Here is a 25,653-nt window from a genome sequence, read left to right on the forward strand (position 1 = left end):
CTATCACACACATATCACACACCTATCACACACCTATCACACACATATCACACACATATCACACATGTATCACATATCACACACATATCCCACACATATCACATATCCCATATCACACACATCTCTCCCCACACGTCCCCCCCCCCCCGCGGTCCCCTCCCCTCCCGTCGCTGTGCGCACGCGCGGTCCCGCCCCCGCCCCGCCCCGCCCCGCCCCGCCGGGCCCGCCCCCGCTCCCCCTCCCGCCGGCGCTGCGGCCGCTCCGCTCCGAGGCCGCGGCGCGTCCCCGCCATGGCCGCCCGGGCCCCCCGCTCCCCGCCGGCTCCTCCCGCCGCCCGCCGGCCCCCTCCGCCCCCCGCCGCCGTCCTGCTCGCCCTGCTCCTGCTCCTGGCCGGGCCGCTCGGCGGGGCCCGTGGTGAGTGAGCGGCGGCGCCGGACCCGGCCCGCACCGGGCACAACATGGCGGCGCCCCCGCCCCCGCCGTGAGGGGAACGGGGAGGACCGGGGAAGGGTCGTGAGGGGGAGCAGGGGGCGATGGGGGGGGGAGGAACCGGGAGTGAGGCGATGCGGGGGGCTGAGGGCAGCGGGGGGGAGGGGCCGGGGCCTGCCTGGGCCTGGGGCTGCCGGGCGGCTGTGGGGCAGGGGGGCGGCTGTGGGGCGGGCGAGTGGGGGGTGAGGCCGAGGGGCGATTTTAGAGGGGCTTGGGGAGGGGGGCGGAAAGGGGGTGAGAGAGGGCTGAGGGAGCTGGAGGTGTGAGGAGGCCCTGAGGAGTTTGGGGGCGGGGAGACACAGGGGTGGGTGGTTTAGGGTTGCGAGAAGGGCTGCGGCGGGGGGATCATGGCATGGGGGAGGCGAGAGGGTTGGAGGGGCCTGGAGGTGCCCCCAAGGCTGTGAGGAGGCCCCTGAGGGGCTTGGGGCGGGGACATAGGGGTGGATGTTTCAGGCTGAAGAGAAGGGCTTGGGGGCGGGATCCATGGGGTTAGGGGTCCTGGAAGCAGGGGGGACTCTGAAGGCAACAAGGACGTGTGCTGGAGGTTTGGAGGGCTTGAGCTTGGCCGGGGGGGCTCTCAGGGGGCTCACGGGTGTGTGGTGTGAAGGGGTCCCTGGAGCAGGTTTGGGGCAGTCGCTTTTCCCTGCAGAGGGGATGGGGGGGTGTCGGGGAGAGGCAGCAGCAATTGGGGCTGGGGGTTGGCTCCCAGTGCCGGGGGGTCCTGCAGTGCCAGAGGATGCTCTGAAGAGGCCTGTGCTCACCTTGGGAAGAAATCTGGGAGCCTTCAGCATGGTTTCAGGGGATAACGATGGGAATTGGGATTTATGGGCTTTTCACAGAGGAGTAGCTTGGGGGTCTCAGAGATGTTCTGGGCTTGTCACAGAGGAGTGTGTCAGCTCAAGGTGGGAAGTGCCACCGTGTTGTTGTGTAAGTTCTGGAGTTTGTGGCCTCTTCCCATTGTCCTGTGGTCCATCCCAGGGGGAGCTTGGCAGCTCTCCATGCCCCAGAGATGGCAGTGTGTCTGTAACATCCAGCCCTCTGGAATCTGCAGTTTGGGCTTTTAAGGGAACCTTTCCATACCCTGAGCTTCTGGACTAGAACAACTGTAAATATTTGTCTGGAGGGAGGTGAGGGAGGAAAACCTCTTTGTGTGGGTTGTTTGTTCTGTGTTGGTCCATTTCCTTTACCTGACCCGGTTCGGCCTCTTCCAGAGGGACGAGTGATGGGTCTCAGCTCTGGGATTGGGAAGAGTGGGGGGCCTCTGCTCTGGGCTTGGGGCAAGTGGCAGATCTCGGCTCCAATTTTAGGAAGAGCAAGGCTCCTGATTTGGGGTGAACTCGGCCCTTTTCCCCAGAGGAAGGGCCTGACCGAGCATCTCTCAGGGGGACAGAGGACAGGCAGGTGGCCATTGCCTCCAGTGTCCGAGGCTTCCCAGTGCAGTCCAGCTCTGTGGCTATCGGGGTGATCGCTGTTGTGTAACTTGGGTGCCTGTTCTGACAGGTTCCACAGTGGAATATTTTTCTCCTCCCCAACCTCTTGCCGTTTGTGTTCTGCATTCCCGACCGACCGTCGGAGGGTAATAAGTGTGTGTGTGCAGATCTGGGCTTGTTAGAGCACAGAAATGGCTTCAAACCTCACCTGGGCTGCAGGTGAGGGTTTACCTGTGAGTTCTGGGAATTTGGGAATAGAAATGTGCTTTTGGGAGGAGAGTAGCTGTGTTTCGGTGTAACCTCAGGTAAAACCCAGCCTTACAAGGCTGTTTCAGCTCCTCTGTGATAACTGGCAGAGCAGGATCAGATGAGACTCGTGGCACGGCTGTTCTCAGGCTTTCACTTAGGTAAAGGCTGGCGTTTATTAAAAAAAAAAAATCATAATTAATAAACAGGAAAGGACCAATTGACTGTACAAATCCCCTGGAAACTTGGCGAGTCCCAGCGCCTTTGATTTTGGGCTCTATGAGTGACTATTGTTTCCGCTCAGTGTGTGCTGAAGGCTTTCATTCAGTACAAGGTGTGAGCTCAGCCTGGATTTGAGGGAGTTGCACTCATGGAATGAGGTGCAGGATGGCAGGGAACAGGGAATCACCCTGGGAATTGTTTGATGCTTGAGCAGCCATGATGCACGTTTGGTATGCCGGGGCTGCCCTCACTATTGTGCTTCATACTGGAGATTTAACAGCTGCTTATTCCGGGAAAGGCTGGGAAAACATCAGAATTTCTGCAGTGCTGGGGAGCGGGGAACCTCTGCGTGTCAGTAAACAGTGCAGACAACACGCCTCCAGCCCCTTCCTTTAAAAAAAAAAGGAAAATAATCAAGAAAGGCACCTTTGCAACGATGGCTACGGGGTGTTGTAGGTCGGCTTTGCTTGAAATAAATCAAAAACCCACCCTGAGGAACAATTTTGGGGCAGCAGATTTTATTATTAAAACACCTGCTTCAAATATTTACCCAGTTAAATCAGGCAAACTCTGCATGGTCCATAAGTTATATCCTACAACTTTCCAAGAAAGCCTTTCTCTAACTGGAAATTAAAAACAGTGTCCAACAAGCATTCTTGAACTCGTTCAGCTCCTTGGCCAGACAGCTTGGGTTGTTTTTTTCCTTTCCCCTGGATACGCTGCCAGGAGAGTGGATGCTCCGGAAATGGCTGTTGCGAAAGGAGTGAAGTCAAACGTCAGTTCTCTTTAGCAGCAAGCAAAGTTCACTGGGTGGTGACCAGGGGAACGTGTCCTGCCCTGAGCAGACCAGGCAGGAATTGCTTCTCTGTGAGGGTTTTACAGCCATGAAATGCTGGGTGGGAGCTCCTTTGTCCTCCTTATTTAAGCCCCTGGCTCTCAGCTGCCCTGTGCTTCTCTTGTGCACTCTTACTTATTTATTCCTTTTCAGCAGAAAAAGAGCCTTCCCTGCACTTTAAATCCCCTTGATAAAGTCTCGCTGCCTTTTGTGGCCGTCTTGGAAGTACCTGTGGAGTGCTGGCTGTTAAACAATGTATTTCCACTCTGGAAAAGCCAATTGCCTGAGAGTGGCCAGGATGGGTCTGAAGTCTTGGAACCTTGATAAATAAACCTGGGCATCAGGTGTGCAGGATGTTCTTCCAAAGCACCGGTGTGTGAGGTCTGTTGACTCCTAAGCTGGTTTCCTGACAAGTTAAAACACAAAATAGGTGTCAGACCAGAGCCCAGAGAGGGAATGGGGAGCCATGTGTCCGTGTTCTGGGTGAGAGAGCAACAGAAGAAGCATCAAGGCTTCTTCTAATTAACCTCTTAATGATGAGACTCCCATCAATTCCTTATTTACAATTCATTTAGAAGCCCTTTTGTGTTCCTTGAGTAGATGCAGGGAAAGTTCTGCACTTTAAAGGCACATTCTTCCTGCCTCTGTTTTTTTGGTTTTTTTTTTTTTCCATTTCGTGTGTTTTCTAGTCAGCCGTGCTGCCTTCACGTCAGGTCCAGCCTGTGCCAGGGGACTGCAGCCAGCTCAAAGAAGTTGAGACTCCTACTTCCAACTTGAAATATCCCAGGATAATGTTTAGTTTCTGGATGACTTGCTTTAAAGTGCTTTGTTTTTCATAGTGCTTTGCAGCTAATTTTAACTCCATTTCGTTTAGCAGCAGTGGGTCAGTAGATATCATAAGCACCAGCAAGAAGCAAAAGAGAGATGTTTTAATCCAAAATAGGAGGAGAAATTGAAGGGGAAACGAGATGTAGGGAAGGTACTCGAGGTGGTGGTGCTGTATCTGTGGAAGGGCAGATCCGTGCTCGTTTCTCCAGCTCCTTAGTAAGGAAATGGGCAGTGAGAGCATCCAGAACTGGCCTAGCATTTGATTTTGGAGGCCGTGGGTGCAGGTGAGCTGGCTCTGGGGGCTTGGAGGAGACACTGGAGGAGTCACTTTGGACTTGAATGTCTCCTAGCAAGGGATGTCAGGATCCCAGTTGCAGACACCAAGCAGCAGAACAGTCGAGGTGAATATGAGTGTGAAGGGCCAGCAAGATGATCGGAGGGATGGAGCACTTCTCCTGTGAGGAAAGGCTGAGAGAATTGGGATTGTCCAGCCTGGAGAACAGAAGCTTTGGGGTGACCTAATTGTGGTCTTCCAGTACCTGAAGGGAGTCTGCAAGAAAGATGGAGAGAGACTTATTGACAAGGAGTGCCAGGACACAGGGAATGGCTTCCTGCTGACAGAGAGCAGGGTTAGATGGGACAGTGGGAAGGAATTGTTCCCTGTGAGGGTGGTGAGGCCCTGGCACAGGGTGCCCAGAGAAGCTGTGGCTGCCTCTGGATCGCTGGAAGTGTCCAAGGCCAGGCTGGAGGGTGCTTGGAGCACACTGGAATAGTGGAAGGTGTCCCTGCCCATGGCAGGGGATGGGAGCGAGATGGGCTTTAAGGTCCCTCCCAACCCAAGCCATTCCAGGATTCCATGATAATATAATGGAAAGTAAATCTTTTTTCTTTAAAGCCTTCATCAGATGGCTCAGTGTGCCCTCATTGTTGCCTTTGGGAATGGGAGCTGGTTGTTTTCTTGGAGCTCTGTTCCTTTATCCAGCTGAACAAGGAGCACACAGGGACTCCTGGACACACCTCTGCTCCCTCCCCACGAGGGAATGGATATTATTCCTACCCCCCTGTGATATGGGTTGTTCTTTATTTTGGCACAGCACAGAGCCAGACACTGACAGGTATTTCTTTCTTCCAGCATGTTTACACACGTCTCTCTTCATTAAAGCATCCGAAGAAGCAGCAGAGCTACAAAACCAATTGTTTCCCATTTCTGTTGCTGCCATTATGCTGCTGCAGCATGAAACTGGTGCTCCCAGAGTGGGGCTCGTTAAGTTTGGTGCTGCACAAAGACACAATCAATTGCAGCTCCTGTTCCAGAGCCTTGGAAAGGCTCAAAGTCAGGGGAAACATTCTTCCAGCCTCAATTCAAACTGTTGAAAAAGAACAGCAGCTATAATCCCTGCAAAAAAATCTGTTTATCTGGTAAATACGTGGGTGGTTATTGGCAATTTTACCAGTGATCATCTTCAGGTTAATTATCCTCATACATATTGATCAGGTAGAGTTCAGCCCTGAGAAAATGGCATCTTTCTCAGGCACAGCTTTGGGAGATGCTGGAAAATGTATTCCAAAAGGTGGTTAACACCATTGCAGGAGATTTTGCTGTGAAACTTTCCCCTGTCTAGCTGCAGAGACATCTTGACACATGCAACTCCGTGTGAGAATAAATATGTGCAAAATGAGCTCGGAGAGTTGCTGGGAAAGGAGGAGAAATGTTCTTTGCCTGTCAGAGCTCAGTATTTGAGTCTCCCTGGAGCATAGAGCTTGAATCTACAGCCCCCCACCTGTTTGTTTGGATCCATTTTGGGAATACAGGTTGCTTTTAATGGGGGCATTTGGTGGGAGAGAGCCAGCCCTTGTTTTCCTCTCGTCAGTGGTTGATGCAGGGGGTTATGGATGCCTCTGTGCCCCGGGATCCTTTCGGAGCTGGGGCCGTAACCCGGGAACCTCGTGGGGAGCAGAAGCAGCTCTTGGGCTTGAAGGAGTCAAACCCTGGGCTGGGATACATCGAGGATGGAGGAGAGCTTGTCCTTTGGCAGTGCTGACTGACCTCTCTGGTTTTGGGGAAGAGGCCCTGCACTCGGCTGGCTGCACCCGGCCGAATCACAGCAAGGTTTGCTCCAACCTGCTCCATCTCTCCAGTGAGAACAAAGCTTCATCCACAGGATCTGCAGCTGAACGTTGGGCTTGTTCAAACAGCGTCTGAAGGGCTGGGCTGGGCTCCGAGCGGGATGTCGGTGTGGGGAGCAGATCGGGCGGGCTCTGCTCCAGCTCCACACAGACTCATCCACGGGCGCTCTGCGAGGGGGAACGCGCCGCCCCAGCTCTGGGAACTGCTCTTTGTTTCCCTTCACCCCATCTATTTCCTTCAGCCCAGGCTGTTTCTTTTATTAAGTAGATTATATGTTTGGCTCAATAGGAGCTTTTCTTCCCGAAGAAAAAAGAATGCTGTTGGCATGAAAAATCCCTTTATCCATTCCTGCTTTGCCCTGGCTGCTCTCGAGAGCACCCAAGAGATACCTGCGGGGGGCTCTGCTTCCCTGTCCACCTTCTGTCCCCCACCCAAGGGCAAACAACAGTTGCTTTTTCCTGGCTTCTAGTAGGTTTCTGATAGGAGAAGAGTTTTCCCTTCTGGTTAACCAAACTGGAGTTACTGGACCCGTGTGAGTTGCACTGTAATTCTCCTCTTTGCCAGGAGCTTCCCAGTGAACCCTGGTGCAGACAGGCCTTTCCTCCCTGGCACACACAGAAAGTTGGAGAGTTCCTGCCTGCAGCCTGGAGGTTCTGGCCAGCAGTACCTGGAAAGCCCCTCAAGGGTCTCTGATGAGACGTGTAGAGAAGGACAGTCGTGTGCTGAAGGCTCCATTCTCTTTGTTCCAGCTGCTCTCCGACCGTGGGGATTTTTGAGGTGCAAACATAAGAATTGAAGTTAAAAAAGAGCAGTTGTCTCAGAGGGGGAACAGGGTGAGGTGAAGCCGTGGGGCATCCCCCTCCTTAGCAGGAAATTTTGGCTTTCTGCACAGAACAGATAAGGATCTCGCTCTGTCTCGGGGCTGGGGCTCTGGTATCATACCTTGCAGGTAAAGTGATTTTTTTTTTGGTTTTTAATCCTACAAATGAGACTGAGCAGACACAACCAGCTTCTCTGCTTTCCCTCTCAAAGGCATGCTTAGTTTCAGGCCAGATACTTCACTCAGAAGTTTACAAAACCAGTTTTATTAGTGCATTGAAGTGCTTTGTTTGCTTTGGAGCTTCTGGAAGCAAAACTGCCAGAGCCTAAATCTTGGGATTGAGACCTCAAAAATGAGTGCAACAGGAACAAAGTTCAGTTTTGTTGTATCTAAATCAAACTGAAAAGAACCTACACAGTGAAATGTGTGTGGGTTAAATGTTTTTAATTTGTACCTCGAGCTTTTGATAAGTAATAAGGGAGATGCTTTAAAAGACCTTTTCCTTTTAAGTAGACATGAAGGCAGGAATGTGCCCTGGCTGCTCTTTGCCATCGCAGATTTTCATAAAATCTCCTTTATCACCAACCTTTGTTCCCCCAAGTGTATGTATTCTTCAGAATTGTCTTTTCTGCACTCTGCTGACCATGGGAAAACACTGATCTTGGAGCTGTTTGAGGTGAATGTTAGTGGAGGGGTTTTTCCCTTTCATTACAGTATTTCCTCTTAAAATCTTCAGAATCTGTGGATGTTCTGCACCCTTCTCAACATAGATCAGTCTGAGGGTCTTCCCTGTCCATTTTCTGTCCCATGTCCCTTTTCACTGGCCTGTGCTGAGCACCTGGTAATAAGCTACATTTGCTCGTGATGCTTTTGAAAGGTGTCTCACTCAACAGCTCTTCAGGTTTTAATCACGGAGTTACAGAATCCTGGAATATCCTAAATTGGAAGAGACCCACCAGGATCATCCAATCCAACTCCTGGTCCTGCACAAGATACCCCAACAATCCCACCCTGTGCCTGAGAGCGTTGTCCAAATGCTCCTGGAGCTCTGGCAGCCTCGGGGCTGTGACCATGGAGCCTGTTCAGTGCCCAACCACCCTCTGGGGGAAGAACCTCTTCCTGATACCCATCCTAAACCTCTCCTGACACAGCTCCAGACATTCCCTTGGCTCTTGTCACTGGCTTTTCACTGCAGTTTTGAATCTGTTGATTCCAAACTAACCAGCACCCACATTCAGCCCATCTGAAACAGCTCACAACAACAGCTGGAAAAGGAGGAGCAGCTTCCAGAGAGACTTAAGTGAATAGTAATGCAATTACCCTGATTGATTTACCCAGGTCTCTGGGATAAGGGCTAATGGGTGTCTTCCTCCTAAACCAACCGTGAGTAAATCAGGACCAGCTTGTTTTTCATTAAGCTTAAGGTAACACGGCCCCACACACGAGTGTTGAGGTGACTTTGTGTGTGACTTTACACTGAGAGGATTTAGATCAGCCTGGGCAGAGTTAACTGTGGCACTTGTATCTTTTAAAACCCTTCTTCACACCCTCCCTACCTGAAAGCCCATTTCTGCAGCGGGTAGGGACATGTTTTGGATTCCCTCTGGGAAGGCTGGGAGAGCTGAGGAAAGCTGGTGAAAACCCGGCATGCTGCTAAACAAGCCCCACCCTTCTTCTTGACATTGTTGGATTCCTCTTTGTTCCCAAGGATGGCAAGGCCTCGGGATTTGCTTACAGTTTTTCAGGCAGCTTGAGAAAAGTACAATGACAGCTGGGAGGTGGAAAAATGTGGGAATCTGCCTCAGAGTTTCTCCTTCTCTTTATCCAAATAATCTTTGTGGAGAGCAGGCAAAAAGCCAGGAATTTATTTGACCCAAGGTAGTGTCTCAGATCAGGAAGGCAGTTACTAAATAAGTGGCTGATCTAGCTGGGTGTAGCACGCTTGGCTCGTGCAGTCGGTTGGGATTGGGTTTGGTTTGGCATCTGCCAGCTGCTCCTTGTCTCTGTGAGCCGGGGTGGTCGTCCCTTGCCAGCCCAGATTAGGCAGCTCCTGGAGCCTGGACAGGCAGCCCAGGTGGAATCAGGGCAGTCAGTTTGAGTAATTGCTGGGTTTGCTTTGAGTCTGACCCGAGGTTGGGCTGGGAGTGGATCTCAGTCGGATCTCGCCTGGTTTGCAGGGATGATTTGGGTCACGGCTGGTGGTGATTGCAACAGGGGCAGGCAAAGGGCTGCCTGGGCAGGCACCTCCTGGAAAGGCTCCTCTGCCTCCACACTCTGTTTCATGCCGAAATTGGATTCTTGCAGGTCTGGAATACTGGGTATGACTTGGGCTCTTCGCAGAGCCGGTTCTTCCAGAGCTTGAGAGCGGCCCTTCTGAAATGGAGAATTTAAAGAAGGTTTCCTCTTGTTTGAGCTTTTGCTCTCCGTGGGTTTTAAGGAGTTGATCTTGTTTTGATTTCAGCTTTGACATGTCTGTGCTCTGACTGCAAACAAGCCAACTCCACGTGTGAGACGGACGGCGCCTGCATGGTCTCGGTCTTCAACCTGGATGGTGTCAAACACCATGTTCGGACCTGCATTCCTGAGGCAAAATTGATTCCTGCTGGGAAACCCTTCTATTGTCTGAGTTCAGAGGATCTGCGTAATACTCACTGCTGCTACTCCGATTTTTGCAACAAAATTGATTTAATGGTTCCCAGCGGTGAGTAGAGAGTCAGATAAATCATGTGTTTGAAGTGGGAGGAGAGGAGCTGTCTGTTTGGGATTGGGAATTTGGAGTTCTCGGCCCTGTTTTCACTTCTTCCCTTCAGTTGCTGCATGAACTTGAGCGCTGGGTTTATTTCCTTCATCTGTAAAGTGGAAAAAACAAACTACTTCCAACTAAAATGGGAATGCATGTGTTCCCTTTGTCACTGAGCTGGACCTGCCTTTATGAGCTGGAGTTGCTTCCCTTCCAGGACTCCAGATCTTTTCAGGGCTGAGCACAAGTGTGGGAACATTGCAGCAGCTTCAGAGCAAAGTGTGTGGGGAGGAAGGTGCCCAGGTTCAGAATACACGCAGGGGAAGCAGCTCTGCCTCTGAGTGAGGGTGTGGGAAACTTCTGCTTCTCATTCCTGGGACGGAGAGGGCACGTGGTGCTTCCTCATACCTCCTACTTTCTGTTTTGGGCTGGTTTTTAGTGGGTGCTGTGAAGACTGTGGAGTCATTTTCCTTGGGAGCAGTGAGGAGGTCTCATCTGTGCTCAAAACAACAAATAATTGTCTTAGGTACAAGTTCAGTGGTTGTTGCAGGGTGAAAGGGAAAGAGGGAGTAGGGAGGCCTGGCTGACTGGTTGAGTTCAAATGGAAGGTGAACTGCAGGCTGTTCTGGAAAATCAGCCCAGAACACATTCCTGTCTAAAAGAATGAATGCCCATAATCCCTGATCCCACAATTGCAGCTCCGTCTTCATTTTGGGGTTTCAGCTGCATTTTGCCTGCCTGATGATCAACCCCACCTTAACGTCATTGTTTGATGTGTCCCCAGGCTAAAGCTGTCCAGGCTCTGAGAGAACAGTAAAACACAAGAAGAAAGTCCTCAAAGGAATGATAATTTTCTCAAAGTGTCTGCTTTTCTCCTCCCTTTTCCTCCCAAGGACACCTGAAAGACAATGAGCCCCCGTCAAGCTGGGGTCCCGTGGAGCTGGTGGCGGTGATTGCCGGGCCCGTCTTCCTCGTGTTTGTTGTAATGATCATTGTAGTCTTTGTGTTCCATCACCACCAACGAGTCTACCACAACCGCCAGCGGCTGGACATGGAAGACCCTTCTTGTGAAATGTGCCTTTCCAAGGATAAGACCTTGCAAGATCTGGTCTATGATCTCTCCACCTCCGGCTCTGGCTCAGGTATTGCAAGATGACAGGACGTGACCTGTGAGAAGTTGTAGCTGGAGTTGTCTCTTTGGGCTCGTGGTTGCCACAGCTTTGCCACAGCGGTGAGGCTGCTGCCTCGGAGCCTGTTCAGGGAGTCTGTCATGAGTCTGTTCAGGGGGTCTGTCATGAGTAACTCGAAGGGATGTTTAAATTCTGTTGTGGTAAGAGCAATAGTTAAACTCCTCCTTAACTGCAGGAGGATACCTCAAACAGCTGCGTCTATTCCCAGTTTAGCCTCGGAATGGGATTTGGGTTGGAAACAGGCATTAACTGCTAACCTGTGCGTTGTTGGCTTTCAGAGGGGAATGCAGGATGTCACCTGCATCAAAGCTGCAGGAAAATGGGGAAGATCCCAGCATACCAACATTTTACGGTGCAAACAGTGCATTTGCACAGCCCATTTCATCCCAGAGAACCCTTGGGTCTTCCCAGGTGGATGATGTGCAGTGTTTGCTTCTGTAGCACTTAAAAGGAGTCCCCAGAATAGATGGAAAGTCATTGCTTAGTGGTGGCTCTGAACTAGGAAGGTAGTCGGGTTAAAGAATATAAGGCATTTTGCAGCAGATGGAAACTGTAGGAAAATCCACAGAGGAGGCAGAGAATGTCACAACCTGGTATTTGACCAGGGAATAAACCTTCAGCAGCACATCTGCTGCTATATGTAAAATATTTGGAATGTCTTCTATGCATGCTGTGGGCAGGTGAGCTCTGTGCTTTCTGTAAGCAATGGCAGCGATGCTGGGACTCCTTTCTTAAGAGAAATTTGGGGGGTTTTGTGCTTTTTAGCAGAAACTGACTTCATCAAGTTCCATTCTGTGCATATTGAGGCTGCAGTTCCTTTGATCTGTCGTGGAGCAGAAGTTCCCCAACTGCTCCGTGCTGGATCTCTGCTTCAAAGCAAAATGCAGATGCTGCCCAAGCAGTGGCACATCCCACGCAAGAGCTGCCACCATTCCCTGGTTTGGGTCTTGCTCAGGCTCCCAGTCATTATCAGATGTAGAGCCTGCTGGGTTTGAGGACATTCTTCAGCCTCTGGGGTTTCAGGAGGTTTTCTGCTACCACAGAGATTCATTCCTCCGATTCCTCGTCCCCAGGCTTGCCTCTGTTTGTCCAGCGGACCGTGGCTCGGACAATTGTCCTTCAGGAGATCATTGGCAAAGGCCGCTTTGGGGAGGTGTGGCGGGGCAGGTGGCGTGGAGGTGACGTGGCTGTGAAGATCTTCTCTTCACGTGAGGAGCGTTCCTGGTTCAGGGAAGCAGAGATATACCAAACTGTGATGCTGCGGCACGAGAACATCCTGGGATTTATTGCTGCGGATAACAAAGGTAAGAAGTGCCCGAGAGCAGAGGTTTCACCACTGTGCAGCCAGTTCCAGTGCCTGACCACCCTTTCCAAGAAGTTTTCTCTAATACCCAATCTAAACCTTCCCTGCTGTGACTTTAGGCCTTTTCCTCTGTTCTTGTCGCTTGTTACCCCACCTGGCCCCATCCTCCTGTCAAGGAGTTGAACAGAGAGTGAGAAGGTCCCCCCTGAGCCTCCTTTTCTCCAGGCTGAGCCCCCCAGCTACCTCAGCCGCTCTTCAGAAGTTCTCCAGACCCTTCCCCAGCTCCACTGCCCATCTTTGGTCACACTTCAGCACCTCCATGTTTTTCTTGTCATGGGGGACTAAAGCTGACTAAAGTCAACTTCTCAGGGCCTCTACACTGCCCAAAACTGACTCCAGGATTCGAGGTGTTGCCTCACCAGTGCCTGGCACGGGGGATCAGTCACTGCCCTGGTTCTGCTGGCCACACTATGGCTGATATGAGCCATTTCTTACTTGCCCCTGTGGAGCCGCAGCCTTACGCAGCAGCTCTGCTCTGTCCCAAAAGTGTGTGGGATGCTCAGTGGCCATCCCTGCACTGGATCTGCCTGAGCTCCATCTCTTTCCTGTTGCAGATAATGGGACATGGACTCAGCTGTGGCTCGTCTCTGACTACCACGAGCACGGGTCTCTCTTTGACTACCTGAATCGGTACACGGTGACTATCGAGGGCATGATCAAGCTTGCCCTGTCTGCTGCCAGTGGGCTGGCCCACCTGCACATGGAGATCGTGGGCACTCAGGGTAAAACCGAAGTTGGAAAAGGCATTGGGAATTTTTAAGGGGAGGATAAAGCAGGACTGCTGAAGGGAGCTGATGTGCTGTACAGCAAACCCTGCCTGAGTCAGCCCAGCTTCATCTGGTGGTTATTGACCAGAAATAGAGCGATTGCTTTGGCTGGCTGCGAAGTGGGTTAACCTGGCGCTCGCTCCCAGGAGTTACATCACCATTTCACATCCCATCCTAAAATTGGCGCTGCCTGGGTGGGATGTGAGCACAGGCAGCAGCAGAATCACAAACTCCTGACGTCGGCGCCTGTGCTGGGATGTGGAGTTTACATCCCTCTTGAGGCCTCTGGGTGCCACTGCATCAGCGGCGCCTCCAAAACACGATCGGAGCCTTTCCCTGCTCCGTTCTTTACGAATCTAAACAGGAAAATGTGTTGCAACAGCGGGTTTAACGCCCTGAAATCCGGTGCTGCCTCTGCGCCCATTCGACAAATGGACTTCCCCAGCTTGACCCTTGCTGCTTTTTATTTTGCTCTGCTAGGAAAACCTGGGATCGCTCACAGAGACCTGAAATCCAAGAACATCTTGGTGAAGAAGAACGGCACATGTGCCATCGCTGACCTGGGCCTGGCCGTCCGGCACGACTCCGTCACGGACACGATTGATATCGCACCAAATCAAAGGGTCGGAACCAAACGGTAGGAAAGTGCATTTGGAGGTGTTTGAGTGTGACTGGAAATGCCTGAGCTGCTAGTTGAGCATTGGGGGAATTCTCTGAATTCAGCGTTTCCCAGCGTCTTGCAGGGTCAGTTTTGTGCCCGAGTCGATGCCAAAGGGATGTTCCAGGTGTCACCACGCTGGGAGGTGTGGGCCAGCTGTGTAAACCTGGCACCAGGAGCTCATGTGATACGTGACAAGCAGCTTGGCCTCGCTAAAGCCTTTGGGACCTTCTGTTGGGAGCTTGATGTAGTTTTGGGACATTTTTACCTCTTTTCCCAGCTTGCTGGAGTTCTTGAGTTATTTTCTTCGCTCTCTTAGATCACGGGGCCCAGTTCTGTTTTGATGGTGGCTGTGCCAAGCAGAGCTTTTTCTGCTGGGAAGTGCTGTGTGGGGAAAGTGATCATTTACTATCTTCCAGAGAATTCCTTCTCGGAATGAACATGCTTTTCCTTTCTCTCTGCAGATACATGGCCCCAGAAGTCTTGGATGAAACCATCAACATGAAGCATTTTGATTCATTTAAATGTGCCGATATCTACGCCTTGGGCTTGGTCTACTGGGAGATTGCCCGAAGGTGCAACGCAGGAGGTAACGTCCTTTGTGTGCCTGGGCCATTGGCTACACTTGCTCCAGGGTCTCCCAGCCCTGGGGTTCCTATTGATCACAACCTTGGGGTTCCTGTTGATCGGGTGTTTGGGAGGTTTGAGCGAGAACAGGGCTGTGAGAGGACATGTCCCTGTGTGTTGTCACCGAGGGAGGTAACAGAAGTGACCCATGACTGCTGCTAAGCCTGGCCAATGCTGGGTCAAGGGTGTTGGTGTTCCCAGTGGTGGCTGATGTTCCTTTGGATGGATTTTAAGGAAGTGGTGGTGCTGATTGGTGGGGGACTCCCCCAGATCAGTATAAATGTGTTGGCATGTGCAGCTGCAGCATCATCCCACGTGTGACAGTCCCACTGCCGTGGAGATGCAGTGACCCTGGCGCCTTGCTGGGAAGTGTTGATCCCAGCCTGCTGACTCTGTTCCAGTTTAGGCAGCTGCATTTTATTTCACTGAATTTTTCTTGTTAACTCCAATTCCAGATTCTTCATTTCTGTTCTAAATAACTGCAAAGTGTTGACGCATCTCAGCAGTGAGTCATGGAGCCCAAACCTTATCCGTCTGCCTTTAGCAAGCACAGTGGCCACGGTCCCTGTTCCCAGGAATTCCATTTTCCCTGCTCTGCCTTCCAGGTATCCATGAGGAGTACCAGCTTCCCTACTACGACCTTGTACCCTCTGATCCTTCGATTGAGGAGATGCGGAAGGTCGTGTGTGACCAGAAATTACGGCCAAACATCCCAAACTGGTGGCAGAGCTACGAGGTAAGGTCTGCTTTCATCTCCATGCCCCCTTCCTCTCCTGTGAGGAAAGGCTGAGAGAATTGGGATTGTCCAGCCTGGAGAACAGAAGCTTTGGGGTGACCTAATTGTGGTCTTCCAGTACCTGAAGGGAGTCTGCAAGAAAGATGGAGAGAGACTTATTTACAAGGAGTGCCAGGACACAGGGAATGGCTTCCTGCTGACAGAGAGCAGGGTTAGATGGGATAGTGGGAAGGAATTGTTCCCTGTGAGGGTGGTGAGGCCCTGGCACAGGGTGCCCAGAGAAGTTGTGGCTGCCCCTGAATCGCTGGAAGTGTCCAAGGCCAGGCTGGAGGGTGCTTGGAGCACGCTGGAATAGTGGAAGGTGTCCCTGCCCATGGCAGTGGGACGGGATGAGAGGGGCTTTAGGGTACCTTCCAACTCAAACCATTCTGTGATTCCCCCAGGAGGTAACGAGTGAGCGCTGTAAGGGGCACTCTGATTTTGGGGGGTGTGGAGGCTGTGTGAGTGCCCAGGCAGAGCAGCAGCCTGGCAGACCAGTATGGGGCCAGGGGAAGAGCAGAGCACTGACCTTCGTTGTTGTTTCTTGCCCAGGCACTACGGGTGATGGGCAAGATGATGCGAGAGTGCTGGTACGCCAACGGAGCAGCTCGGCTCACTGCCCTCCGCATCAAGAAAACCCTCTCCCAGCTCAGTGTCCAGGAAGATGTGAAAATTTAGGCTCTGAGCCTCAGCAGGAGGAAACTGCACAGGAGCTGCTGTGCTACAGTAGACATGTGATGGAGGCCTACCTCGTGTTTCAGCCCAACCTACTGCTACAACCAGACAGCGGGACCTGCAGGCTGCTAGGCAGGGGGACGGAGCCTACAGAATCGCTCTCTTCCCTGCTTGGGTATGAAACAATCTGAAACCTTTTGTGATCACCTCCTGAGAGCGTGGAGACTTGAGAGGGACTTTACCTGAGGGATCTCAGCCATGATCGTAACTCTTTGTTCCTTTAAAGGAAATCCCTGTAAAGTTCAGCGTGCGTTGAGCACCCACTGGCGGGGTCGGAGCCAAGCCCGGGTGCTCGGTGCCGGGAGTGGGAAGGGAAAGGGAAGGTTTTCTTGCCGTACTCTTGAGGATTTTTCCAGGGACTGGCACGTTAATGCAGAAAAAGCAAAACAAATGGTGCTCTCTTCCGAGAGGCTGAGCCGGAACAGTTGATCAGCTTCACAAAACCGTTTCCCCTCCTTTTCTTAAGCTTGAAAAAGTCCAACTCAGCGCCCTGGCGGCCGTCGGGGCGCGCCGGTGTCTGCATGCGCGGGGTGCGCGTGTCCCTGTGCCTGGTCATCTCCTCCATAGCCGTGCGGTGTCTGCCTGTGGGTGGCTCATCTCTGTCCGTGCTTCCTGTGCATGTGCAAATCTCGAGTGTCCCGTTCGTGAGCTGTTGCGCTGGTGCTCTCCGTGCTGAGTCGTGAGCGTTGTGGAGCTTGGACGGGCTGCTGCCGAGCGGATCCCTGGCTCCCCGATGGGCGCCGCGGCCGCGCCGACTCCGCCGCCGGCTGCCAGAATGCCCCATCAGGTTGCCTCACTGCCACCCCTTCCCTTTTTTTAAGGCAAAACAAATAAGGAACTGAGAATCGCTCCTGGAATCCAGGTTTTTTTTGTCTTGAGCCCCTGGGGTTTGTAATTCTTGGTAGCCGGGAGCTGAGATGTGTCGGAGATGGAGCAGGCGCTGTGGCCGGCACGTGGGGAAATGCAGGACTCGGTTCCCCTGGGAACACAGTTCCCAAGTCCACCACCCAGGCAGATTTCTGGGGGCCTGATGATGCAGCGCTACAGGCTGGGGACAGAGTGGCTGGACAGTGGCCAGGCAGAGAGGGAACTGAGGGTACTGGTCGACAGCTGACTGAACATGAGCCAGCTGTGTGCCCAGGTGGCCAAGAAGGCCAATGGCACCTGGCCTGAATCAGGAATAGTGTGGCCAGCAGGACCAGGGAAGTCCTTCTTGCCCTGTACTCGGCACTGGTGAGGCCACACCTCGAGTGCTGTGCCCAGTTCTGGGCCCCTCAGTTCAGGAAGGACGTGGAGACGCTCGAACGTGTCCAGAGGAGGGTGACAGGGCTGGTGAGGGGCTGGGAACACAAGCCCTGTGAGGAGCGACTGAGGGAGCTGGGGCTGTTTAGCCTGGGGAAAAGGAGGCTCAGGGGAGGCCTCTTCACTCTCTACAACTCCCTGAAAGGTGGCTGTAGCCAGGGGAGGGTCGGGCTCTGCTCCCAGGCAACCACTGACAGAACGAGAGGACACAGCCTTGAGCTGCGCCAGGGGAAGTTCAGGTTGGACGTCAGGAAAAAATTCCTCACTGGAAGAGTGATTGGGCACTGGAATCATCTGCCCAGGGAGGGGTGGAGTCACCGTCCCTGGACGTGTTTGAGAAAAGCCTGGATGTGGCACTCGGTGCCGTGGTTTAGTTGATGAGGAGGTGTTAGGTTAGGGCATAGGTTGGACTTGATGCTCTCAAAGGTCTTTTCCAACCTAGTTCATTCTGTGACTGTCTGTGGTGTGGGTGCTGGGGGTGCTCTGCACCTCGCAGAGGCGCTGGGCAGGATCTGACTGCAGGTGTGGGTTGGGAAATCAACATCCATCATTTTAATATAGGTGTATAAATATCTCCTAATGTGGAAGTGGCTGTGTCTCAGTGTGGGGTGGGGGGATCTGCAGGGGTTTTCTTTTGATTCAATGCTGAATCCAGGTGAGGGAGAGGTGGGGTGACTACAGCAAACATGGAAGTCAGGGCTGTGGCTGCTGTGATGACTTTGGCAGTCAGGAAGAGCCGTGGTGTGGAAGTCAGGTCAAGTGTCTGCAGCAGAGAACTCTGAAGCCATAACTTTTAACTGGAGTGGTTTTGTTTATTTTTTTTTTTAATTATTATTGTTATTATTATTGTTTTCTGGGAGGGTCTGGATTTTAACTTTTTTGAATATTGTTAATTCTTTCTAAGAGCAGAAAAACAATCTCTAATTATTACCTCTTGACCTGTTGGTTTGTAAAGAAATCACTGCAAAAAAAAAAAAAAAAAAAAAAAGAAAAAAAGCCAAATGCACAGCTCGATTTACACTGGAACTGTTTCTACTCTGACCTTGCTCCTGCTCTCTAAGGTGAGGTTTCATCTCTGCTCCGGCCGCCAGGGTTAAGTCTTTATTTCAATCCCTCTGTTCTTGCTGTCTGTGTCCCTGTCCATGTGTCCCTCTCCCCCGATTCCCTGTGTGTCCATGATCTTGTATAAAGTGAGGAGTGTGGTTTTTGAATCATGTTAGGGGCCGTTTTGCATCCCCCAAGGAGTTTTTGGCGGCGCGGATCTGCCGTGGGAGCGCCGGCTCGCAGAGCGGGGTGGGGGTCCCCTGTCCCCCCTGATTTGTCCTGAGTCACATCTCAGCCACAGATTCCCACCGGTCTCCAGGCACGTGTGTCCCTTAAACCTGCGTTGAGAGGCCAAGGGGGTGGCGGGCACTTGCAAGCCCTGAGGACTCCCAGGCCATTGGAACAGGTGCCAGGGATGCCCTGGGAGCGGGGGGAAGGAGGGGCAGGCCAGGAAGGGACATCACACAGCTGTAGGTACTGCAGGCTCTCCGTTGGGTCTCCATCCCAGTGGCTGCAGGCCAGCACCCAAGGATGCCGTCGGCTCTGGAACTTGCACTGACTCACCCCCTCCAACTGTAGCCACACATGCACCTGCCTCAGCGCTAAACCAAACAGCGGCCGGCGAGCGGGCTCGGAGCGGGTGAGAAGGGATGAGGGAAGGGCAACATCCCCACGAGCAGGATTTTAGGAAAAGCTTTGTTTCGGGAGAGATGGGGAAAACCAAGCAGGATCCGCGGCAGGAACGCTGACCATGTAGCATTTACACAGCACTTTCATGCAAACTGGTGCCCGGGGGTGCCGGTGCTTGCCGAGCTGACGGAGCACGTGGGAATTGCTGCCTGGCTCCAAAAATTGCAGCAGCTCTGGGAAAAAGCAGCATTCCAGGCAGTTCCGAGGGGAGCCCGGTGCAGGACAAGGAGGGGGTCCATCAGCGGTACGTGGCTGCAGGACAGAACTCTTGGTACTTCTCTGCCCCTTTGGTTTGTTTGGTTTTGTACATTTTCTTAGCAAAGGACTGTAAGAAAATAGCCACTTAGCCACTTTACCTCTTCAGTATGCAAATGTACATACGGTGTAAGATAGGAAATCTTTTGTTTAATATAAAACCAGGCTGTCGATTTCTGCTGTACATTATTAAAAGTTTGTTTTATTCATGTGAGTTGTTGCCGTCTCAGTTCACTCTGAGGGGTGGGAAGTGCAGGGCACAGCTCAGTCCCCCACAGAGGGATCTGGGGTGGGGGGGAGCCGGTCCCCCACAGCTAAAAATAATCTCTTTAGGACTCTTGGTCAAAACATTTTAATGTTGAATATTCCCATTTTTAGTGGAGATGCAGCTTCCAACAGCCACCAAGTGCTCGGGAGGTGCCGCCAGCATCGTGGAGGTGAGAGAAAGGTGGCAGGTGGGATTCACAAGCAGCGATGAGCAGCTCTGGGGACAGGCACAGAGCAGGAGGGGTTATGGAGAATACCCTGGAGATTCCCTCAGAGCGTCCCTGGGGATGTGGTGGGTACAGTGGGCATCTCCCTGGAGCGTCCCTGAGCCTCCACACGGACCCGTGGCTCCAAGGAAGGATAAATCCCGCAGCAAACTGCCCTGTGCTCCTATAAAATCCTGTTTGCTCTGAGGGCAAATGGTGCTGCGGGAATTGCCCCTGCTAATTCCTTGGTTAGAGCCTCCTGCAAACGAGCCTGTTGTGAGCGGATCAAGGGGAAAATCTGCCGAGGCCTGGGGTCCCCCCGGGCTCAGACAAGGTGGGGAGGGGGAGGCACCATCTGGGCTTGTCCTTCCTCATTCCCAGCTTTGTCTGAAGCTCCTGCTGCAGTCCCCAGGAAAATCCAGCCCCATCCTGGAAACGTGGGCAGCAGTGAGATGAGAGTATGAGGGATTTTAAAGCAAAATCTGTCTGCTCCTCTAGGAAATGGGATGAGAAAACAGTCTAGGATGGCTTCAGCCGAGGAGCCAAGTCATTACCAGATTTTGGGAACAAGATGGGGTGTTCCTCTTCATTCCCAGTGGTTTGGTGCCTCAGGATCGGGGCTGGGCTCAATCCCATCCTTTCCCCAGCACTTCCAACCCGGAGCAGTTCTGCTCCTGGAGCAAACTTGCCTCCCTGGTAACCCCAGGCCAGGCTGTGGGCGGGAGGTTTGGGTGGAACGCCAGCGGGATTGTTACAATCTTCATTTTTTTTGGCAAATTTTAAACAAACATTTGGGCAAAGCTCTCAACTCCAGCTGGAAAATTCCCGTTGCCTCCCGCCGGGGCGCAGCGAGGAGCTGCCGGAGCCGCGCGACGTGTCCGCAGCAGACACCGCGGCTGCCTCCGGGAATTGTTCTTCCCTCCGTGTCCCAGCTCAGCGCAGGCACAGATCGTGCAGCAACAGTTTAAATCCCTCCGGCCGCCCCCGCTGGGAGCCGGGCCGGGAGCTGTGACCACCGCTGCCCCAGCTCCTGCCTCCCATTAACTCCCAAATGCGGCTTTGGCGGCGGGCGGTGGCCTGGGGATGACGTGGTGGCAGCTGTCGGGGAGCAGCGGAGCCCGGCATTGCTTCTGCTCCCGGAAACCCACGGGTTTCTCCCCAAATCATCCCTGAGGTGATCCCCAGGAACCCTCCTTGGCACCCCACAGTGCCTCCCGTGACATCCCCAGCACCATCCCGCCCTGCACCCCCAGAATACCACCTCCCCCAGGTTCCTACTGCCCCACAGAAGCACCCAGACCTCCACGCTGAAGCCCGTGGTGTCCCTGAGGATGCGCCCACGCAGGACCCTCCCACCAGACCCCCGCGCTGGACTCCCATGGGATCCCTGTGCAGAACCTCACGAAGGGCCCTCCCACTGGACCCCCACGCCGGACCCCACGAGGTCCCTGAGCAGGACCCTACGCTGAACCCCCCTGCTGGACCCCCACAGGGTCACCGAGCAGGATCCCAGGCAGAACCTTCCCCCTGGATCCCCCGGGACCCCTAAGCAGGACCCTGCATAGGACCCGTCCTGCTGGACCCCACCCAAGGGACCCCCGCGCTGGACCCCACGCTGGACCTCCATGGGGTCCCCGAGCAGGACCCTCACACTGGGCCCCTCACTGGACCTCCACGTGGTCCCTACTCAGGGCCGGAGAGGTGCCGGCCACCCGCCGGCCACGGCACAGGCTCCCCGGCACGGGGCGTGGCCAAGCCACAAATCCACCGTGGTTTAACGCCCAAGTGGGTGCGGTTTGGGGCCAAAAGGGGCGCGTCCCTCCGTGTCCCCGCCCCCAGGGTCCATATAGCGGCGCACGGGACCGCCCGGCCCGGCCATGACCCTGCGGCGGCGGCGGCGGCGGCGGCTCCGGCCGAAGGACGATGAGGCACCGGCGGTGGCCCCGGAGAGCCCCGGCCCCGCCGAGCTCTACCGGGCGCTGGCGGCGGCCGGCGGGACCCTGCCCCGCGTGCGCAAGGTAGGGTTGCGGGGGGAACGGAGGAGCCGCCCCGGTGCCCCCCGGTTGTGCGCCAGGGCCGGAGGGGGAGCCGGCGCCGCGGGAGGAGCGGGGCTGCGCCGTGTCCCCATCGCGCCCAGCCGCTGGTCCCTGCGCCCTGCGGGTCTGCTCCGCCGTCTTCTCCTGGGCTCTTGTCCCGCCCCGACGTCTCCCTGTCCTGCCCCGGGGGCCCGCCTAAGCTTTCCTCGTGTCCCCATCCCGCCCCGGTGTCCCGATCCTGCCCCGGTGACCGCCCCCAGCCTCTTGTCCTGCCCCAGCATCTCCTCACCCTGTCCCATCCTGCCGCAGCATCTTCCCAGTGTCCCCGTCCCGCTCCATATTGTCCCCCCCAGGCGTCACATCCTGTCCCGGATCCTCCCCACGTCCTGCCCCGGTATTCCCCCTGTACCCCCACCCTGGCTTTTCCCCCAAGCCCCACGTCCTGTTCAGGTCCCTCCCCACGTTCTCTCAGGTGTCTTCCTTGTGCCCCTTCCCAGTGTCCCTCCAGGCCCCACATCCTGTCCTGATCCCTCTCCGTGTCCTGCCCTGCAGCTTTCAGGGCGCAGGGCCAGACTCCCACCCCAGTGTACGTGGCTCTGTCACTGGGACAGGGGTGACCCCACGGCCCCCCTGGGACTGTGTCCTGTGAGAAGGGCAAGGGGACAGGTCACAGGGTACCCCGGGTCTGGTTTGGTGGAACACGGGGCCCCTAGGAAAGCCCCTCTGTGGTGACGCTGGGACTGACACCGCCCTGGCGCTCCCCCCGGCCCCGTGGTGCTTCCTGAGCGTTGTGGGGAAGCGAGAGCAGAGCCGACATCCGGAGCAGAAGTGGCCTCACGGCTGCACTGCCACAGCCCAGATATGCATGGTGGCCCAGCTCCCACTCACTGGCCAAGGCCACCACAAGACATGTCCCTGAGGGGTCCAGGACGTCCCACATCTCCTTCCCGTCACTGTGGTGACGTGGGGTCCAACGTGACAGGCGGCAACTTTCCCTACGGTGAACACACCCAATTCTGGTTGTTCTGCGCCCGTGGATGCGTTTGGGATGGTCAGTCACTATCTGGTGACACCCGCGGGGCTGGTGACACCCGGGTGGCAGAGCACAGAGGGAACCGCTGGCACCCGGCTGCCACCAAGACGTGCCATGTGCCGCTCTCAAAGGGCAGCTTATGGTGACACTGCCTGCACTGGGAGCCCAGCAGCCACAGAGGGGCATTTGGGGACAGCCCTGTCACCTCCTGCCCTGCGGTGAGGGTCCCCTCTTGCCCGGCCAGTCCCTCCACCCGCCCACGCCTCTGCGCCTGCCACAACGGGGACATTGTCTGGGCCGGGGGGGGGGGGTGGATTTTGCATGAAAAAACCCGACTTTGTGACCACAACAGGGCCCCTCTGTGCCGGGGCCCCTCCGAGCGTGGCGTGGGGTGGGTGCGGCGCAGTTGACGTCAAAGCGTGGGGCGAGCGCAGGGCAGCTCTGAGGGTGCCTTTGAGCACCGATCAAAGCCCCGTTATGCCCAGCCGGCCGGGGGGCACCCGGGTGCTGGTTCGGTGCCGGCTTGGCACGGTGCTCCCCCAGGGTTTGGTGCTGTCCTGGTGGGACACCCTGTTTTGGCTGTCCCTGGAGGAGGGGGGGGATGTCCCCTCGGGTGTTCCCCACTGATGGCTCTTCCTTTGCCGCAGGACGCGGGGTTCAAGTGGGCATCCCCGAGCCAGTCCCCGGAGGAGCACAGGTAGGGACAGGGGACACAGGAGTGGGGTTGGGGTCCCTGTCCCAGAGGGATGGAGCTTGGCCCTGGGACATTGTTCCACTCTGGAGGCCGCAGGAGGGCTGGGAATGAGGGGGGTTTTATGGGGAAACCTGCGGCAGGTGAGAGCAGCGATGGGGTCACAGCTGCCTGGTGGGCTCAGACACCCCAGACCCTGTGGGGATCCTGCCTGGTACCCACAGGATAAGTGACAGGACTCTGGGCAAGGCAAACGGGGGGGGTCTCATCCCTGTGGACCGGGGGGGAGGGGAAATCCCATTTTAGGCAGAGGTGTCCTGTCCTTGGGGACCCCGAAGGTGCATTTTGAGAAGAGCCCAAAGTTTGCACGGGTGGGTTTGGGTGTGCCAGGGGCTCTGCCTTGTCCCTGATCCCTGTGTCCCCCAGGAGGGTGGTGACGCTAGAGAAGAAGGCAGAGGAGTCTTTCGGCTTCGAGATCCAGGTGGGTGTTGAGCTGATCCGAGCCCGGCCATGCCCGGCCACGCCATGCCCTGCTCCCCACCCTTCCAACCCGCACCTTGCTTTGCATCGAGGGTATTTTTAAGTTGTCTCTGAGCTCGGGGTTATTTTTAGCGGTGCTGTGTTACTGAACCTCCCCCGGCTGTGCCAGCGGGGGCAGCCAGGGGGGCACACTGGGGTGCAGCCATCAGGGCAAGACCCCCCTCCCGGGGGCTGGAGTGCTGCCCCGTATCACCCCAGAGCGATTAAACACCGCAATTGCTGCCCCGTGGCTGCTGCTGGGGGGTCCCTGGGGGTCGGGGTGTCCCCATGCCCCTCACCGGACCCCCATTCCAGACCTACGGGCTGCACCACCAGGACAGGAACAGCGTGGAGATGTTCACCTTCGTGTGCCGCGTGCACGGCGGGAGCCCGGCCGAGGCCGCGGGGCTCAAGGCTGGTGAGCACATCCTGGGGGAGCCGGGGGGACCCCGGCAGTGGGGACCAACGTCCCTGAACCCGTGTTCCCCCCGTGCTCTAGGGGACACAATCACGGGGGTGAACGGGCTGAACGTGGAGGGCATCCGGCACTGCGAGATCGTGGAGATCATCAAGAGCTCAGGCAATGTACTCCGGTGAGCTGGGGGGCGCAGGGGGGGCCTGGGTGGCTGCAGCCCCCCCCTACTGACAGCTGCTGACCCACAGGCTCGACACGCTCTATGGGACGTCCATCCGGAGGGCCGAGCTGGAGGCCCGGCTGCAGTACCTGAAGGTGAGCAGGGGCTGGCAGAGGTCACGGGGGGTTGGGGAGCCCCTCCAGCAGAGTCCTCACCCCCTCACCCTCCCCGCAGCAAACCCTCTACGAGAAGTGGGGGGAGTTTCGCTCGCTGATGGTGCAGGAGCAGCGGCTTGTGCGGGGTGAGTGGGGGCCGGGGGCTGGCAGGAGGGCTTTGGGGCACTGCCCGGCCCCCCTGACACCCCCGTGTCTCCCACCAGGTGTGGTGGCCAAGGACCCCAGCATCTACGACACGCTGGAGTCCATCCGCTGGTGCCTGCAGGGGGAGGGACTGCCGGGGGGCTCCTCCCGTGCCAGCGGCAGCGATGACTCCCTGTACCAGACCTGCGTCTTCGCCTCCTCCAGCTCCTTGGATGGGGACAAGGATGGGGACAAGGACAAGGATGAGGACAGCGGGGGTCCCGCGCCCCCCCCACCGCGCCCCCGACCTGCCCTGGCCCGCAGCGCCAGCCTCAAGTGTGCAGGGGGGCCGGGGGCTGCGGGGAGGCTTTGGGCCCGGGCCGGGGACCCCGGGGAGGGAGCGGCCGCTCCCCGCAAGGGCCGACACAGCAGCTTCCGCCAGCGGCTGCTCAAGTTCATCCCGGGTCTGAACCGGGCGCTGGAGGAGGAGGAGAGTCACCTCTAGCCGGCGGCCCCCGGCCCCCCAGGACTGTTCACTTATTTATTGCGAGGAGCTTCATTCCCCCGGCCCCCATCCCTGGGGGCTGCAGGAAGGAGGTTTGGGTTGGCCCCAGGGGTCCCGATTTGGGCACCCCCCCCTCCCCGGGCCGTGGGGATTGTGACACTGAGGGACGGACGTGACACCAAGGGACAGACATGAGGACCCTCGTGCGGCGGCTCACGGAGCTGTCGCTGCTCTCGGGAATGGCTGCCTTCCTCCCTGGAGGGGAGCGCCGGGGGAGCCCCGCATTCCCCAGGTGAGGGGGGCTCTGGGGGTCCCACCCCCTGCTCCTCCCGGGCTGTTGTACCACGCCAGTGCTCGCCAATACAGAGACGATTTGCA

General features: G+C 55.6%; 2 protein-coding genes and 1 pseudogene across 2 annotated transcripts; all 3 read left to right on the forward strand.

The window, feature by feature from the left end:
* The first annotated feature begins 343 nt into the window (after positions 1 to 343).
* Positions 344 to 17,043, forward strand: ACVR1B (activin A receptor type 1B). Its single transcript, XM_068997792.1, has 9 exons — positions 344 to 414; positions 9,460 to 9,699; positions 10,632 to 10,880; positions 12,002 to 12,232; positions 12,846 to 13,013; positions 13,539 to 13,695; positions 14,181 to 14,305; positions 14,949 to 15,079; positions 15,671 to 17,043. The coding sequence occupies exons 2-9, from the start codon at positions 9,525 to 9,527 to the stop codon at positions 15,794 to 15,796; spliced, it is 1,362 nt and encodes a 453-aa protein (XP_068853893.1). The 5' UTR covers positions 344 to 414; positions 9,460 to 9,524; the 3' UTR covers positions 15,797 to 17,043.
* LOC138099901 (uncharacterized) lies at positions 16,782 to 19,353 on the forward strand (annotated as a pseudogene).
* Positions 19,354 to 21,494: 2,141 nt separating this feature from the next.
* TAMALIN (trafficking regulator and scaffold protein tamalin) lies at positions 21,495 to 25,653 on the forward strand. The gene is made up of 8 exons (XM_068997798.1): positions 21,495 to 21,635; positions 23,334 to 23,383; positions 23,804 to 23,858; positions 24,212 to 24,314; positions 24,396 to 24,489; positions 24,560 to 24,626; positions 24,706 to 24,772; positions 24,851 to 25,653. Exons 1-8 carry the CDS (start codon positions 21,495 to 21,497, stop codon positions 25,273 to 25,275), a joined length of 1,002 nt encoding a protein of 333 aa, XP_068853899.1. The 3' UTR covers positions 25,276 to 25,653.

Source organism: Aphelocoma coerulescens, chromosome 29 (assembly GCF_041296385.1).
Source record: "Aphelocoma coerulescens isolate FSJ_1873_10779 chromosome 29, UR_Acoe_1.0, whole genome shotgun sequence".
Lineage (NCBI taxonomy): Eukaryota > Metazoa > Chordata > Aves > Passeriformes > Corvidae > Aphelocoma > Aphelocoma coerulescens.

What these genes read in the sequence shown, in the direction of transcription:
- ACVR1B (XM_068997792.1), top strand. Translation starts at nt 9,525, where the DNA reads ATGGTCTCGGTCTTCAACCTGGATGGTGTCAAACACCATGTTCGGACC. An exon ending in CAAAGGGTCGGAACCAAACG is followed by an intron (nt 13,696 to 14,180) that starts GTAGGAAAGTGC and finishes TTCTCTCTGCAG; the next exon opens with ATACATGGCCCCAGAAGTCT. An exon ending in ACTGGTGGCAGAGCTACGAG is followed by an intron (nt 15,080 to 15,670) that starts GTAAGGTCTGCT and finishes TTTCTTGCCCAG; the next exon opens with GCACTACGGGTGATGGGCAA.
- TAMALIN (XM_068997798.1), top strand. Translation starts at nt 21,495, where the DNA reads ATGACCCTGCGGCGGCGGCGGCGGCGGCGGCTCCGGCCGAAGGACGAT. An exon ending in CAGTCCCCGGAGGAGCACAG is followed by an intron (nt 23,384 to 23,803) that starts GTAGGGACAGGG and finishes TGTGTCCCCCAG; the next exon opens with GAGGGTGGTGACGCTAGAGA. An exon ending in GGCCGCGGGGCTCAAGGCTG is followed by an intron (nt 24,315 to 24,395) that starts GTGAGCACATCC and finishes CCCGTGCTCTAG; the next exon opens with GGGACACAATCACGGGGGTG.